General features: G+C 45.3%; 1 protein-coding gene across 1 annotated transcript in view; it reads left to right on the top strand.

The window, feature by feature from the left end:
• The window catches only part of LOC126184041 (inactive phospholipase C-like protein 2), a 749,749-nt gene that overhangs the window by 385,579 nt on the left and 348,039 nt on the right, over positions 1 to 16,131 (top strand). Inside the window, exon 7 of the mRNA XM_049926398.1 lies at positions 242 to 335. Within this exon, the coding sequence (XP_049782355.1) occupies positions 242 to 335 (94 nt within the window). The remainder of the gene's footprint in view (positions 1 to 241; positions 336 to 16,131) is intronic.

Here is a 16,131-nt window from a genome sequence, read left to right as displayed (position 1 = left end):
AAGTGGAGGAGAAGACTATGTAGAACACCTGAAATCTTAAAACTAACATCTTTATGTTTCTCTATTTTTATCAACCGAATCTGAAAATTTTTTGGGCTTATTGGGTACAAAGAATCATTGTATCATGCTTTGTCTATTCGGTACATTAGTGATAAAGTTTTCTGTGCTACTATATAATGATCAAGTGTGTGTCGATTACATGAAGCAAAATTTGTCTAACGTCTTACCTTCGTTTTTACAGCTGAAAGACGTAACACTGGAGAGATGTATGGAGATCATCAACAACTATGAGACTACAGAAGAAGGTCGCAACAATAAGTACCTGACAGTCGATGGTAAGTGCTAAAAAAATTAAAATACTTTTTATATTGGCCATGGACTTATAAAAAGTGAAGATATGTTTCTCTTCGAAATTGTGCGTAATTTTGTAGCAATCAGTTGATCAAGACGCTGAACTACGATAGCAGTGAGATCAAAATGCTTATAATGCAATAAGCACACCAGACAAAAATAGTTGTCCTAAAAGAGAAACCACGATAATACTATGTAACACCTCCCCTAGTCTTTTGGCCCAAACGTTTCTTTAAGTATGTCATATCCAACTGAGGCCTGTCATTGATGGTCTGGTAGACTTTCCAATTGCTGCTAATCACCTGCTGTTCCTAATAGTTCCAGTCTTTTCTATGGGATTGATATTGGGTGGTTTAGTGGGCCATTCCAGGTGCGATATGGTGCCTATGATTGCGTTTATGCTGCCACCTCGCAGCTCGCTGGCATGGTACGCCGATGATGAATCAAACCTACTGCGTCTTACGGGTCCATTTAACCTGCACCATCCTCGCTTACCCCGCTGCTCACTATGGTCCCCGCTGCATGTTCGGAAACTTGAGGCATTATTGGCTGTTTCAAGATCACTCCAGCAGTGCCGCGTTTGACGATGCTAGCACTCTGCCCGATATGTGACTTCCCGCAGGATAATTACTCCCAGCGGGTAGCAAGCAGTGAGGCTGTAGCGTAAATGCAACTACTACGATACCGGCTAGTAGCGGACCCTCAGTGTTAATAAAGCCACGACTGTATGCCTGCAACCCACTGTACACAGGTTTTGACATTTTGGAAGACGAGCGTGTCCATAGTATTCTCATCAAGAAAATGCAGATGAAAAAGAGCAACATATTGTCACCGAGAGTGTTGAAATAAATGACCTGGTACATGTCGACGATAATTTCAATATGTGGGCTCAGCTTATGGTACAATGTCACCTCCAAAACATCACAGACCCACGTCTAGTCTTAGATAGACCCTGTTAACTGTTGGTTAAATGTCTCATTGGGCTGTCAGCGCACTCAACGTCTAGAACCATTTGAAAAGGAGCAATAATCGCAACTCACCAGACCACGCAGTGTGCCTCCCTTCAGCTACTGTCGAATTTCTGCCTTTTGTAGCCCATTGAAGACGTCCAGTTGTTTGTGCCACTGTGAGCAACGGTCTACAGCGAGGTTCCCACATTCAAACGTCCATTACATCCAGTTCCCTTTGCAATATTCCGTTGGAATTTATTTAGATGGACGGCATTCATTGATAACAGCCATTACTCTCAGACTTGCAACCGACTGTCATTGACAGGGTGTGACGTTCGCCTCAAGTTCCTGTCCGTTAGGACCAAGCGAGGTGCCGCTGTGGTTAACGCACTGCACTCGCATTCGGGAGGACGTGGGTTAAAACTTGCGTCTGACTCCACTGATTTAGGTTTTCCGTGATTTCCCTGAATCACTTCAGACGAATTCCGGGACGGTTCCTTTGAAAGATCACGACCGACTTTCTTCCCCATCCTCCAACAATCCGAGTTTGTGCTTCGTCTCTAATGACCTCATTGTTGATGGGACGTAAAACACTAATCTCCTTTTGCCCCTTGGGACATTTTGTGATCACTGTTCTTACAATATGTTGCGTGGCTGCAAGTGATACACCATTACTTACGTAAGCGGTGAAGAGCTACATGACAAACTGGTACCAGTATTAGATACTTGGTTCCATCTATAGCGCTCCAAATCGACCATTGTGCTGTTTCGATGGGTTGTCTAGTTATAGGTCTGCGAAGCTTACATTCAGCAGTGTCATTAGTTCTGGCAAAATCGTGGAAGGCTGTAACTATAATGGTGTCTGTTGTTCTAGTGGGCGTGACAAGATCTCTGTACTATGTCAAAATGTTTACCATTGACCACTCATTAGTGTTCTAGGATGTGGATTAAAACAGGTTGTAGCCTGTCATTTAGAGCATTTGGTAATCATTTGGGATAACCCATCCAACAATGCGCGGGCCAGAGCGCAGCACTGTCGCTGCTGGAATATATTCTTCGAGTTTTGCTGTCCCTGTTAGTACATATCGATAAAAAAATACCGCACTAAACTAATCTGGGACCGCTCTATCGAACGGGCACTTAATATTCCGCTTTAAAAATCGTTCCATTGATACTGGGCGCCACATGAAAGACGTGATGAGTACTATTTGTTGGTGCTGACTCCAGCTACATAATACAGAAACGAAATTGCAAATATTTGCTGAAATAAGTTGCAAAATGGCTCTGAGCAGTATGCGACTTAACTTCTGAGGTCATCAGTCGCCTAGAACTTAGAACTAACCAACCCTAACTAACCTAAGGACATCACACACATCCATGCCCGAGGCAGGATTCGAACCTGCGACCGTAGCGGTCGCTCAGCTCCAGACTGGAGCGCCTAAAACCGCACGGCCACTCCGGCCGGCAAATAAATTGCATATATGTACACCAGGTAGCCTACGCTAGTTGTCGTCTGTAGATTTATGTTTCCCGCATACGCTAGTGGAAGAAGGATCCCCTCGTCACTGCTGTCCGAAGGGGAAGTGCAATGAAAGCGAACATCCACCGAGCTGTGCCGCCATCTGCGTCCGTTTTCCTCCTGGTTCCGCTCCGACAACGTCGCGTAGCCGTCTGCTTGTAGTTCGATTCAGGTCTTACACTCTAACAGGTTACAACCGCAACATACTCCACCAAAGACTGCACATACAGCGTGTCTCAACTAACTCTGGCACTTCAAATATCTCTGGAGCAACAATAGATATTCAAAAACGGTTTTCACCAGCATGAACGTACGGCAGGGACTTAGGAAACCAAATACTATGCGAAATTTTGAAACGTAAACAAATATTATTTTCAACACAAACTTGTGTATTTTTAAAATGGATACTCCCTATTATTTCGTATGCAACCAATAGCATGAAAAATCACTAAAATAATGGCGTTGCTTGCATCGCAATACGTCAATTGCATCCCGAGAAATTGCGAAGCGAAGTTGACGCTTGAAATAAATGAAGCGCACAGCTGCCGCACGTCATGAGACTCAAGCGTGAACCTCACGCTGCCTGTGTCAGGGGCTCACACAATGGGAAGGTACGCACAATCCACAAAAATAAACAAGTAACACGTCCAACGCAAAGTTACGGTTTTCAAATTGTAAATGTATGTTTATTCTAGCGAAATGAAAGCTACAGCTACAATTAGAGATAACACACTTGAAATCACTTTGATAAACACATTTACTAGTGCCCCATCGGCCACAGAAAATGTATTTTTGAGCATTATATCCAACATAGAAAATACACCCACATCTTGACCAATGAAACTGTCACGTCAACATATGTTCGAAGTGGCCCCGCCGCAGTAATGCGATGTTGCATATCCTCTACTGTCGTTGGGGGCTCTTGATACACTCTCTCTCTCTCACTGCGCCCTAGAGAAAGAAGTCTAATGGCGTCAAGTCGGGGGACCGTGCTGGCTATCGCACAGTACCTCCCTGCCCCACCCACTTATTTGGAAATGTCGCATCTATAACGTCTCTGTCAACTTTTGCATTCTGTGCGGGACATCTATCATCTTGGAACCACACTGATGGACAAGTTTCTAATCCTTGATCCTCCATGAGGAGCGCTAGTGTGTGTTGAAGAAATGACGCATATCGCTGTCCATTCAATGTTCCACGGTAAAAATAGGGACCTACAATACAGTTAGCAATGATACCGCACGAAACATTGACTCTCCACTGTTGCTGATGAACAACTTGGCGAATCCAGTTGGGACTTTGCACGGACCAGTAGTGCATGTTCCGCAGATTCACATTACCATGATTTGAAAATGAAGCCTCGTCCGTAAACAACGATTGCTTAGGAATACTGGATTACCTTGCAACTGCTGAAGTGCAAAACGACAGAATGCAATGCGGGATTCAAATTCATTCCCGTGCAGTTCTTGGTCCAATGAGATATTTAACGGATGAAACCGATACCGATGCAAGATTCTGCACACACTACTGTGGCTTATTCCTACACCTCGTCCCATTTCTCGTACACCCACCTGAGGACTGTGGGCTATAGCAGCCAGAACAGCAATTTCGTTTCCATTGCCAGTCGCTGGTGTTGTACGTCGACGTTTTGTGGGAGCCCAGCTTCCTGTTTCCGTGAGTATCTTGCAAATGTTGCCAATGGTTCGACGTGACGGACAGCATACAGTGTCACAGCTGCAGTTGCATTTCTGTGAAATTCACCATAAATTAAAATAATATCTAGTACTGAAGGCCGGCATATGGACTAGATGACGGCAAATGTAACAAGCCACAAGAAAACAGGTTTAATGTGGCAACGTATGTGAATTACGTTACAGTATGAGAGCAGTTCAGCAGACCAGATTAGGAGACACTTTTACACTGAAGATAGAGCGTGCCATGGTGGTATTGGTATATTTACGGCAGGATACAGGCGCAACTGCAGGCAACCCCTGCTCTGAGCACAGTACTACATGCGATGCATTACGTCAGAAACAGTGAGGCCGTTGCTATCCTTTACAAGCCACATATTTCAAAACTTATGAGGTATAGAAACGTGAAACCAAGTGTGTTCCCACTAATTGTACCTCTAGTTGTCATTTCGCAACAATAAACATTATGCGCAGGACATCCATCATTCTGATACCGCATTATTTGACACATTATAAGAGGTGGACCGGTTCCAGTAAGTTACAGCGCAAGAAGGGGCTAAACTATTCCCCTTTAAGACTGCCATCAATTAAATATGGGCCAATGATGTGTTGTCATACGATACCACACCATGCATTAACGCCCCACTGACGTAGTACGTCACTCACATCACGATTACCGGCAGCGTGAGGTGCACGCTTGAGTATCAGGGCGTGCGCTAGCTGTGCGCTTCATTTATTTCAAGCGTCAAATTCACTTCGTAATTTCCCGGGATGTAATTGACGTATTGCGATGCAAGCAACGCCATTATTTTTGTGGTTTTTCATGCTATTGATTGCATACGAAATAATAGGGGGTATCCATTTAAACATACACAACTTTGTGTTGAAAATAGTATTTGTTTACGTTTTAAAATTTCGCATAAGCATCTACCCTACGTTCATGCGGGTGAAAAACGTTTTTTCAATATCTATTGTTGTTACAGATATACACTCCTGGAAATTGAAATAAGAACACCGTGAATTCATTGTCCCAGGAAGGGGAAACTTTATTGACACATTCCTGGGGTCAGATACATCACATGATCACACTGACAGAACCACAGGCACATAGACACAGGCAACAGAGCATGCACAATGTCGGCACTAGTACAGTGTATATCCACCTTTCGCAGCAATGCAGGCTGCTATTCTCCCATGGAGACGATCGTAGAGATGCTGGATGTAGTCCTGTGGAACGGCTTGCCATGCCATTTCCACCTGGCGCCTCAGTTGGACCAACGTTCGTGCTGGACGTGCAGACCGCGTGAGACGACGCTTCATCCAGTCCCAAACATGCTCAATGGGGGACAGATCCGGAGATCTTGCTGGCCAGGGTAGTTGACTTACACCTTCTAGAGCACGTTGGCTGGCACGGGATACATGCGGACGTGCATTGTCCTGTTGGAACAGCAAGTTCCCTTGCCGGTCTAGGAATGGTAGAACGATGGGTTCGATGACGGTTTGGATGTACCGTGCACTATTCAGTGTCCCCTCGACGATCACCAGTGGTGTACGGCCAGTGTAGGAGATCGCTCCCCACACCATGATGCCGGGTGTTGGCCCTGTGTGCCTCGGTCGTATGCAGTCCTGATTGTGGCGCTCACCCGCACGGCGCCAAACACGCATACGACCATCATTGGCACCAAGGCAGAAGCGACTCTCATCGCTGAAGACGACACGTCTCCATTCGTCCCTCCATTCACGCCTGTCGCGACACCACTGGAGGCGGGCTGCACGATGTTGGGGCGTGAGCGGAAGACGGCCTAACGGTGTGCGGGACCGTAGCCCAGCTTCATGGAGACGGTTGCGAATGGTCCTCGCCGATACCCCAGGAGCAACAGTGTCCCTAATTTGCTGGGAAGTGGCGGTGCGGTCCCCTACGGCACTGCGTAGGATCCTACGGTCTTGGCGTGCATCCGTGCGTCGCTGCGGTCCGGTCCCAGGTCGACGGGCACGTGCACCTTCCGCCGACCACTGGCGACAACATCGATGTACTGTGGAGACCTCACGCCCCACGTGTTGAGCAATTCGGCGGTACGTCCACCCGGCCTCCCGCATGCCCACTATACGCCCTCGCTCAAAGTCCGTCAGCTGCACATACGGTTCACGTCCACGCTGTCGCGGCATGCTACCAGTGTTAAAGACTGCGATGGAGCTCCGTATGCCATGACAAACTGGCTGACACTGACGGCGGCGGTGCACAAATGCTGCGCAGCTAGCGCCATTCGACGGCCAACACTGCGGTTCGTGGTGTGTCCGCTGTGCCGTGCGTGTGATCATTGCTTGTACAGCCCTCTCGCAGTGTCCGGAGCAAGTATGGTGGGTCTGACACACCGGTGTCAATGTGTTCTTTTTTCCATTTCCAGGAGTGTATATGAGGTGGCAGAGTTAGGTGAGACACCCCGTATACAAAACTGATCTATGGGGAGACGCGCACCTGAGGCCCGAAGGCTTTATTCGCAAAGTTTTCCAACGCGACGCCTACCTTCTGCGCATGTTTTTAGACGCACAGAGATAGTTTAAGAATCGAGGGAGCTTTCAAGGTACAATATGTAGTGGAAAGACCAATGTGCGACGCACTCGATGTTGCCCGGAAAATTATTATTTTGGACCACATCCGACGCACCATAAGCAAAGCTTAAGTGAAAATAGCGCCTATGTACAATGAAGTATAAACGAAAGTGTTATCGTGCTATTGCATTTAGGTTGCAGTATTATTTGTACCTATAACACTTGGGGAGTTGGAAAATAAGTTTCCCCTGTCGACTGTGGTCAGAGTTGTATGTGAAAGGCCGGCCGAGGTGGCCGAGCGGTTCTATTCGCTACAGTCTGGAACCGCGCGACTGCTACGGTCGTAGGTTCGAATTCTGCCCCGGGCATGGATGTGTGTGATGTCCTTAGGTTAGTTAGGTTTAAGTAGTTCTAAGTTCTAGGCGACTGATGACCTTAGAAGTTAAGTCCCATAGTGCTCAGAGCCATTTTTTGTGTGTGAAAGGAAAAAAAAGAGAATGAGACATTAAACATAAGACATATCTTTATTTTTCTATATAATTTCCAAGTACATTGAGACATTTGTCATACCGCTTTATAAGCTTCAAAAAGCCTTCCAGGAAAAAATCAGGGCGTTGCATACGGAAGAAGCGTTGAACGGCTTGTTTGACGTCAGCATTGCTGCCAAAGCGCCTTCTGCCGAGAGTCTTCTTCAAAGCAGAAAACAGATGGAAGTCACTTGGTGCGAGATCCGGACTGTAAGGCGGATGGTGTAGGCGCTCCCAACCAAGGGTTGCAATAAGGTTTTGCGTTGCCGTCCCCGTGTGTGGTTTCGCATTGTCATCCAACAGCAGAACACCAGATCTGAGAAGGCCAGGCCGCTTTTTCCGAATCACCTCTTTCAATTTCGACAGAGTGGCACAGTACCTCGCAGCATTGATGGTTGCATCCTCCAGAACGTTCATCAGCAAAACTCCTTTGGCGTCCCATAAAACGTTGAGTAGCACTTTACCTGCAGACGGAGTGCTTTTGAACTTTTTTCGGACAGGTGATGACGGATGTTCCCACTCCATGGATGCGGCCTTCAATTCGGGCGTGTAATGGTAGACCCACGTTTCATCCCCCGTCACAGTCCGAAACAGAAGGTCATTGCCAGATTCATGGTAACACACGATCTGTTCCACGCTGAGCGCCATGCGTTGTTCCATGTGTGTCGGGATCAGTTGGCAGGGCACCCATCGTGCTGACTCCTTCTTGTGTCGAAGAATGTTGTGGATGATCTTGTGAGCTCGCTCATGTTCGATTCCAAGTTCTGCCGCTACTCCATCGATGGTGATATGCCTGTTCGCTTTAATCATTTCATCCACCTTCCTGACATTGCATCTGTAGTGGCCGTGCGCGTCCGTCCAGGTCTCAGTATGTCCTGCACATGCTGACGTCCATCACTGAAGTGCTGGCACCATCTCCGCACCATTTGCCTCGACATCGCACCTGACCCATACGCCTCAATAAGGCGGTTATGAATTTCTGTGCCTGATACTCCACGTGCCCGTTCATAGCGGATAACAGCTCTCACTTCCGCCTTTGACCACAACTTCAAAACGCACCTATTCTCCATAGCTCCGGGAAAATACAGAGCTGCTGGCCTCCGCTTTGTGCAGGCATTGCGACAGCGCCAGTTGCTTGATCGCGGTCGACCTCTACCAAATGGTGTATCGGTGTCTTGCACGTGCACGCTCACCTGCCGTGCCGTCTTTCGCCCATATCACATAACTCTGCCTACAGTCGACAGGGGACACTTATTTTCCAACAACAATAATAACACAGTTATGGTTATTATTATTAATATTACGAAAGTCATTAGATCTCGCAAAGTAATACCCATTTCTCATAGTAATTATGAGAAAGAAGAGCTGCAGTGGACCTGGGGATATCGAGGTCTTCGGTAGAAAGGATTTTGGAGGAACGAAACTGCCATCCTTTTAAGCTGCACCTACACCAACAGCTATACGGAAACGATTTCCAAAATCGGGAATCGTTCTGCAGATAACTTGTAAACAAAGTAGCCGTAAATCCGGATTTCATAGGGCAAATTCTATGAGAAGATGAATGCTATTTCGCCGATGACGCCCCAGTACAATAGACACAATCTACGTTACTGGGTTCCTGCAAATCCTCACTGGTTCCGACCACGTCACATGCAATCACTCTGGGATATTAACGTAATGAACCAGTTTATTTGGCTCCCAGACTAACTGGTAGGCTGCATTTGCAATTCCTACAGAATGGGTACATTCTTGGGCATCTCCTAGAACACATCCCTTTCCAGTTAGCTGTGAGACACTGGTTTCAGCACGATGGTGCAACACCTCATTATTGTAGACGGGTTGGGAAACGTCTCAACAATGTGTACACCAAATGGCTGATAAATCATGGTGGTTGCATTAGATGGCCAGCGACATCGTCTGATTTAACAAAAAATGGTTCAAATGGCTCTGAGCCTATGGGACTCAACATCTTAGGTCATAAGTCCCCTAGAACTTAGAACTACCTAAACCTAACTAACCTAAGGACATCACACACACCCATGCCCGAGGCAGGATTCGAACCTGCGACCGTAGCAGTCCCGCGGTTCCGGACTGCAGCGCCAGAACCGCTAGACCACCGCGGCCGGCGTCTGATTTAACACCCTTTGATTTTTTCTAATGGTGTTATATCGAAGCCAAGGTTTACGAAACGGAACCGGAAAATCCAGATGTGTTAAAAGTACGACTGTGACGCCTTGCTCCTCAGTATCTGTAGAAATGTTAAGGCGTGTCCATGATAATACCGAGAGCCGCTTTCATCAATGCGTCCAACAAGACGGACATGCATTTGAGCATTCGTATTATGAATAAAGCAATTATAAAGACCTATCAGCTTATAACATAGGTTTAAAGGAACATCATTTATGATATTCATTATATTCGTTGTTCTTTACTGCAGTCAAAGATATGATAGTATTTGTGTAACACTGCCAGTTGCGATGCACAAACTGATGCATTATGTGTTGTTAATAAATGGATGAATATTTCTAAACATGGAGGCTCAGACCTAATACTTCTAAAACCCAAGTCTCCTGTTTCCACCTCAACAACAGACAGGCAAACTATGCACCCCACGTAGAGTTCAGAGGCCAGCTGCTTAACTACAGTCCCCTCCCAAAGTATCTGGGAATTACATTGGACCGATCTCTGACGTACAAGGAGCACTTATACAAATGCGCAGCAAAAATCAAAACCAGAAATAATGTCCTACACAAACTCACTGGAAGTCGCTGGGGAGCAAGCGCCACAGTTCTCAGAACATCTGCTCTTGCACTAGTATATTCGGTGGCTGAATACTGCACTCCGGTCTGGCTAAACAGCACTCATACAGCAACGGTGGACACCCAGCTAAACGACACCATGAGGCTCATCTCAGGCACTATTAAATCGACGCCCCACCAATGGCTCCCGGTACTGGCTAACATAGCCCCACCTCATCTAAGGCGAAGATCTGCACTGAAAAGGGAATGGCAAAAGTGCGCTAACAACCATGACCTACCCTTACACGAAGACTGCAAGAATCCCAGCCACAGGCTCAAGTCCCGTAAGCCATCATGGAGATTAGGGCAACAGCTGATCGAGGACAATTATGATATCGACGAAGCCTGGCGTCGGGAATGGGATATGTCTAACCCTGATCACCTTAACTTAGTCTCGGACCCAACCGTACGGCCCGAGGGCTTCGGTCTTCCCAGAAAATCTTGGACAACTTTAAATCGTATCCGAACAGGCTATGGTAGACGTAATTACTGGAAGCACAAATGGGGACAGACTGACTCACCCAACTCCGACTGTGGGAATCCACAAACTCTACATCATATCGCAATGGACTGCCCTACGAGGAGATTCCCTGGCACAATGCAGGAGCTGCACCTCCTGGAGGGAGATGCTTCTGGCTGGCTGAGGGACTTGGACATACAACCATGAGTCTGGTCTACTCTTTTCCTTCTGTAAAACCTATTACTAGATACTATTACTATAATTTCTATGTATTTTTGTGTATTTTGTGTTTTACTTCCTTTTTTAGATCTAATAATTGTTTGTTGCCTGTAACATTGACCATTCATTGTTTTTATACGTTGTTTGTGTTATGACTTATTTACTGCTGTATTCTATTAGCCATACGAAATATATAAATATATTAGCTGTTATATGTTGACATTCCTTGAAACAGATAATTAACATGCTTTACCCTTGTACGTATTGTTTTGGTCATGGACAATCATTCTTCTACACAGACACCTTTCTTGATCCCAGGAATGGAACCCGGCACCCGTCTTACAGCAATCAAGTTTTCTAGCGACGAGCTGTGGGGCCAGCTACACCCATAAAGTATTTATTTTCAGGTGCTAGTCTTACCGTTAGCAGGGTCTCTTCTCTGTTGATGTGGAGTCCCCTTTACTGTTCTGCTTAGGCAAACCTTTCAGCGTATATAGTATCCAGGATTAACTAACGTCAACGGGGGACGGCGTGTGTAGGCCACGTGGTATATACCTGAGAGCATGTGGTTAGTAAACCTCACTAGTCTAGTGAAATCACGTCGTTCCAGCGCCGGCTAATTCAGTAAAAAGATGCCTACCGCCGTCAGTATGTGTCAGTGGCCATTTTGTCTCTATTTTGAAGCAAAGACTTAGAAAGACCCTTTATGCATCAGGTGCAATATGTACATAAACAGATGGCGGTAGCATGGCATACACAAGATGTAAAAGGGCAATGCACTGGCGGAGCTCTCATTTGTACTCGGGTGATTCATGTGAAAAGGTTTCTGACGTCATTATGGCCTCACGACGTGAATTAACAGACTTCGAACACGGAGCTATACGCATGGGACATTACATTTCGGAAATATTTAGGGAATTCAATATTCCGAGATCCACAGTGTTAAGAGAGTGCCGAGAATACAAAATTCCAGGCATTACCTCCCACAACGGACAACGCAGTGGCCGACGGCCTTCACTTAACGACCGATGGCAGTGGCTTTTGTGTAGTTTTGTCAGTGCTAACAGACAAGCAACACTGCGTGAAATAACCGCAGAAATCAGTGTGGGGCGTACGGCGAACGTATCCATTAGGAGAGAACGTCGAAATTTGGCGTTAATGGGTTATGGCAGCAGAAGATCGATGCGAGTGCCTTTGCTAACAGCACGATATGGCCTGCAGCACCTCTCGCGGACTCGTGACAATATCTGTTGGACCGTAGACGACTAGAAAACCGTGGCCTGTTCAGATGAGTCTCGATTTCATTTGGTGAGGGCTAATGGTAGGGTTGGAGTGTGGCGTTGATCCCATGAAGCCATGGATCCAGGTTGTCAACAGGGCACTATACAAGTTGGTGATGGCTCCATAATGGTGTGGGTTGTTTTTACATGGAATGTACCGGATCCTCTGTACCAACTGAACAGATCATTGACTGGAAATGGTTATGTTTGGTTACCTGAAGACCATTTGTGACCATTCATGGGCTTCATGTTCCCAAACAACGATCGAATTTTCAGGGATGTCAAAGCGCCATATCGCCGAGCCACAATTGTTCGCGACTTGTTCTAGACAATTTGATTGAATGATTTGGTCACCCCGATCGCTCGACATGGGACATAATCGAGAGGTCCGTTCACGCACAAAATCCTCCACCGGCAACCGTTTCGCAATTCTTGATGGTTATAGAGGGAGCGTGGCCCAATATTTCTGTAGGGAACTTCCAACAATTTGTTGGTTCCGTATCACATAGAAATTCTGGACTACACCGGGCACCAGCGCCCGTCTATCTCTGTCTCTCTCTCTCTCTCTCTCTCTCTCTCTCTCTCTCTCTCTCTCTCACACACACACACACACACACACACACACACACACACACACACACACTGCAGTGAATATGGTACGATTTCAGTTCCGCCATCGCAGATGACATGACATGATATGACTGACTAATTTTCAGTTCAGGTACAGTATAAACCACATGTCTCTTAGACCGAAAATTAACCTGACGTCATTTTCGATGCATCATCTGCACCGCCATACAGTAGTGGAAATCAGTGTAATGGCAAGATTCCACGAAAGTAATTGTGCAACATTTGAAACTTAAATGTGTCGAATTTACTATGAATGTAGTAGATACAAATATGAGATAAACAATCATGACGGAATTACTTATTTTCTTTCATAACACGGGTAACAAAATAAGACATTTGCATTTCCTGAATGGAAATTGGTATGAAGGCACTCACTGTACTGTTGTGTTATTGCATTGTTAGTGCTTTGTCCAACATACGTTCTTCCTAATTACCTCAAAAATTCTCTTCCGCATTGAGTTTGTTACGGTTTGTAGTTCTTTGAGTGAAATAGTCACCCACTTTTCTCTTATCGCTCTTTTCAGATCACACACGGCCTTAAATTGCCTTCCATTGCGATAAAAACGCTTTGCAAGTATTTCCCAAAGGTTTTCCAGGGGCTTCAAATACGGGCTACATGCTGGTCAGGGCAAGAGATCGATATCTCTATCCTCAAAACACTTTTGGCTGTAGCAGAAACATACACCTATGTATTATCTTGTTGGAACATTAAACTTTCGTCCCGTAGGTCCTCATACAGTCTTATCAGATGTCTCTCTGGCATCTCAGTGTACATGTTAAAGTTCATTCTAGTGTTCAGTCACGCAATGCGTGATTCCTTCTAACGCAGAAGGCTGTCCAAGTCGTAACAGTCCCACCACAAAAATTTCTGCTCATTCTTACCCGCAGCTCTGTTCTCAAACCATGTCAATAATATTTAAATCCACCGTGCCCATTTAAATTACACTCCTCCTCATTGCGGAAGATTGCTTTATCCTATTCAGAAGTCCATGACATACGTTTTTCAGCAAACTCCAATTTAACCTGTTTATGTCCGGGTGTTACAGCCGGTTTCTGCAGCCGTTTCTTGAGTGCAATATATATGTCGTGTGATAAAATTTGCTGTACACGTGTGGCAACTACTGATAACTATCAATCAGCAACAAGGTGAGAAGAATAACAGTTTGTGGCTCTTACTTTGCCCAAAAGTAACCCTTTCCAAGCGTCAAATAATTTTCTACTCTGCCCATATTTTCTGTTCTCTCTATATCGTGCGCCCAATCTAACTAAATTATTAATCACTGTACTTTAGTAGTTCAAATTCTTGAAAGTTTGCCGCTTAGAGAGTTCCATTTCGTTGTACGTACCGATTTTTGCTTCTTCTTCAAATGATAAGTGTTTCCCGCGTGGCATTTTCAGAGTCGTGGTTTATATACACAACACGAACTGTCACTAATGGTGTCTGTTTCCTATCTGCAGTGAAGGCACGCGCGCACATACACACACACACACACACACACACACACACACACACTCTAATACCGTACAGAGCTGACTGCCTTTATACCGACTTCCACCCTCTACCACATGAAGCGTTGATGTCTTGTTGTGTAGTATACTACCGACATCAAATGCGATACCTTTTGACTGCATTTGTGGGTATACTGGATTTGATACTACTGCATGTTCATTATATACAACTATCCCAAACGACAGTTTGAAATTTCCTGCAAATATACTTGCCTTTATACTGATTTCCATTACTGTAAAGGCATGCCAGGTAATCATCAATCATAAGAATTGGTGCAGTGTAATGTCGTACACCTTTGGCCTGCCTTAAGTTGGCACCATATGCTGTGCGGTATGCATACATTGTAGATCACAGGCCTACAAAATCTGTGACGCATTCGCCTTGTCTTTCATCAAACTGATAACCTTATTGTCGGCTGTCTTATACTATATAAGTTAGAAGTTTTATATTCAGACGTGTCTAACGTGTTGGGACGACACTTCATAACTTCATATGGGTCACAGTCCTTCACAAAATAAATGGAGCGGTTTTTATCCACATAAAACAACTCTCAGTCTTCAGAATGAATTTTCACATAGTCATGAAAATGACAGATGTGGATCCTTCATGGGTCCACTACACACATACTAATACTAACATGTCTTATAAAGTGTATTGCTACTGTCACCAACTTAAGAGCCGTCCGGAGTGGCCGTGCGGTTCTAGGCGCTACAGTCTGGAACCGAGCGACCGCTACGGTCGCAGGTTCGAATCCTGCCTCGGGCATAGATGTGTGTGATGTCCTTAGGTTAGTTAGGTTTAATTAGTTCTAAGTTCTAGGCGACTGATGACCTGAGAAGTTAAGTCGCATAGTGCTCAGAGCCATTTGAACCATTTGAACCAACTCAAGAGCCACAAATTCTTCGTGGAAGATATTAGCCTGTTTAAAATAACAGCTTTTCGATCAATTGCCTTGCTCCCCAACCCTCCATACCCATCTCAAAGATCTTATCGAATATTCTCCATCTTCTTGCAAAAAAGAGTGTTGTTAATCAATTTATAAAAATCTTTCTCAGATGCTCACGACATGGCTCATCTTTTATCGGTATTTTAATCTATGTAGTCCTTCACCCATGGCTCTGTTTGCATTGGATAATGCTGGTGACTCTAATCAGATCCGTACCCAAAATTATACATTGCTGGAAGTTTCAATAATCTATGTTCCTGTAATCTCTTTTTGTTCACCTAGCATCGTTATCAGCTTGGCCACGGAAACATGTTGCAGAATTTGGTGCTCTGGACTTAGGGGCAAATGGTTGTGATCGTCGTTCAAACTATTACAAAACGTCAAGTCTACGTCCAAGACGTATCCTACAACAGAATTAATTATCAGCTGCAGTTGAAAAATCCGTTCCAGTTAGCCACCGAAACACTCCAATAGTATGAAATTGTTGCATGTGAAACTCATATAAATTGTTAAGATCCAAATGCAGGATTTATGTTGAATCAATGGTTTTGTTGAACAATTCACCCGCTGTGGCCGAGCGGTTCTAGACGATTCAGTCCGGAGCGCGCTGATGCTACGGTCGCAGGCCCGAATCAACCCTCGGGCATGGATGTTTGTGATCTCCTTAGGTTAGTTAGGTTTAAGTAGTTCTAAGTCTAGG

This window comes from Schistocerca cancellata, chromosome 4 (genome assembly GCF_023864275.1).
Source record: "Schistocerca cancellata isolate TAMUIC-IGC-003103 chromosome 4, iqSchCanc2.1, whole genome shotgun sequence".
NCBI classification, from domain to species: Eukaryota; Metazoa; Arthropoda; class Insecta; order Orthoptera; family Acrididae; genus Schistocerca; species Schistocerca cancellata.
Note: the sequence above shows the minus strand (reverse complement) of the source record. Positions and strands in the feature narration are given on the sequence as shown.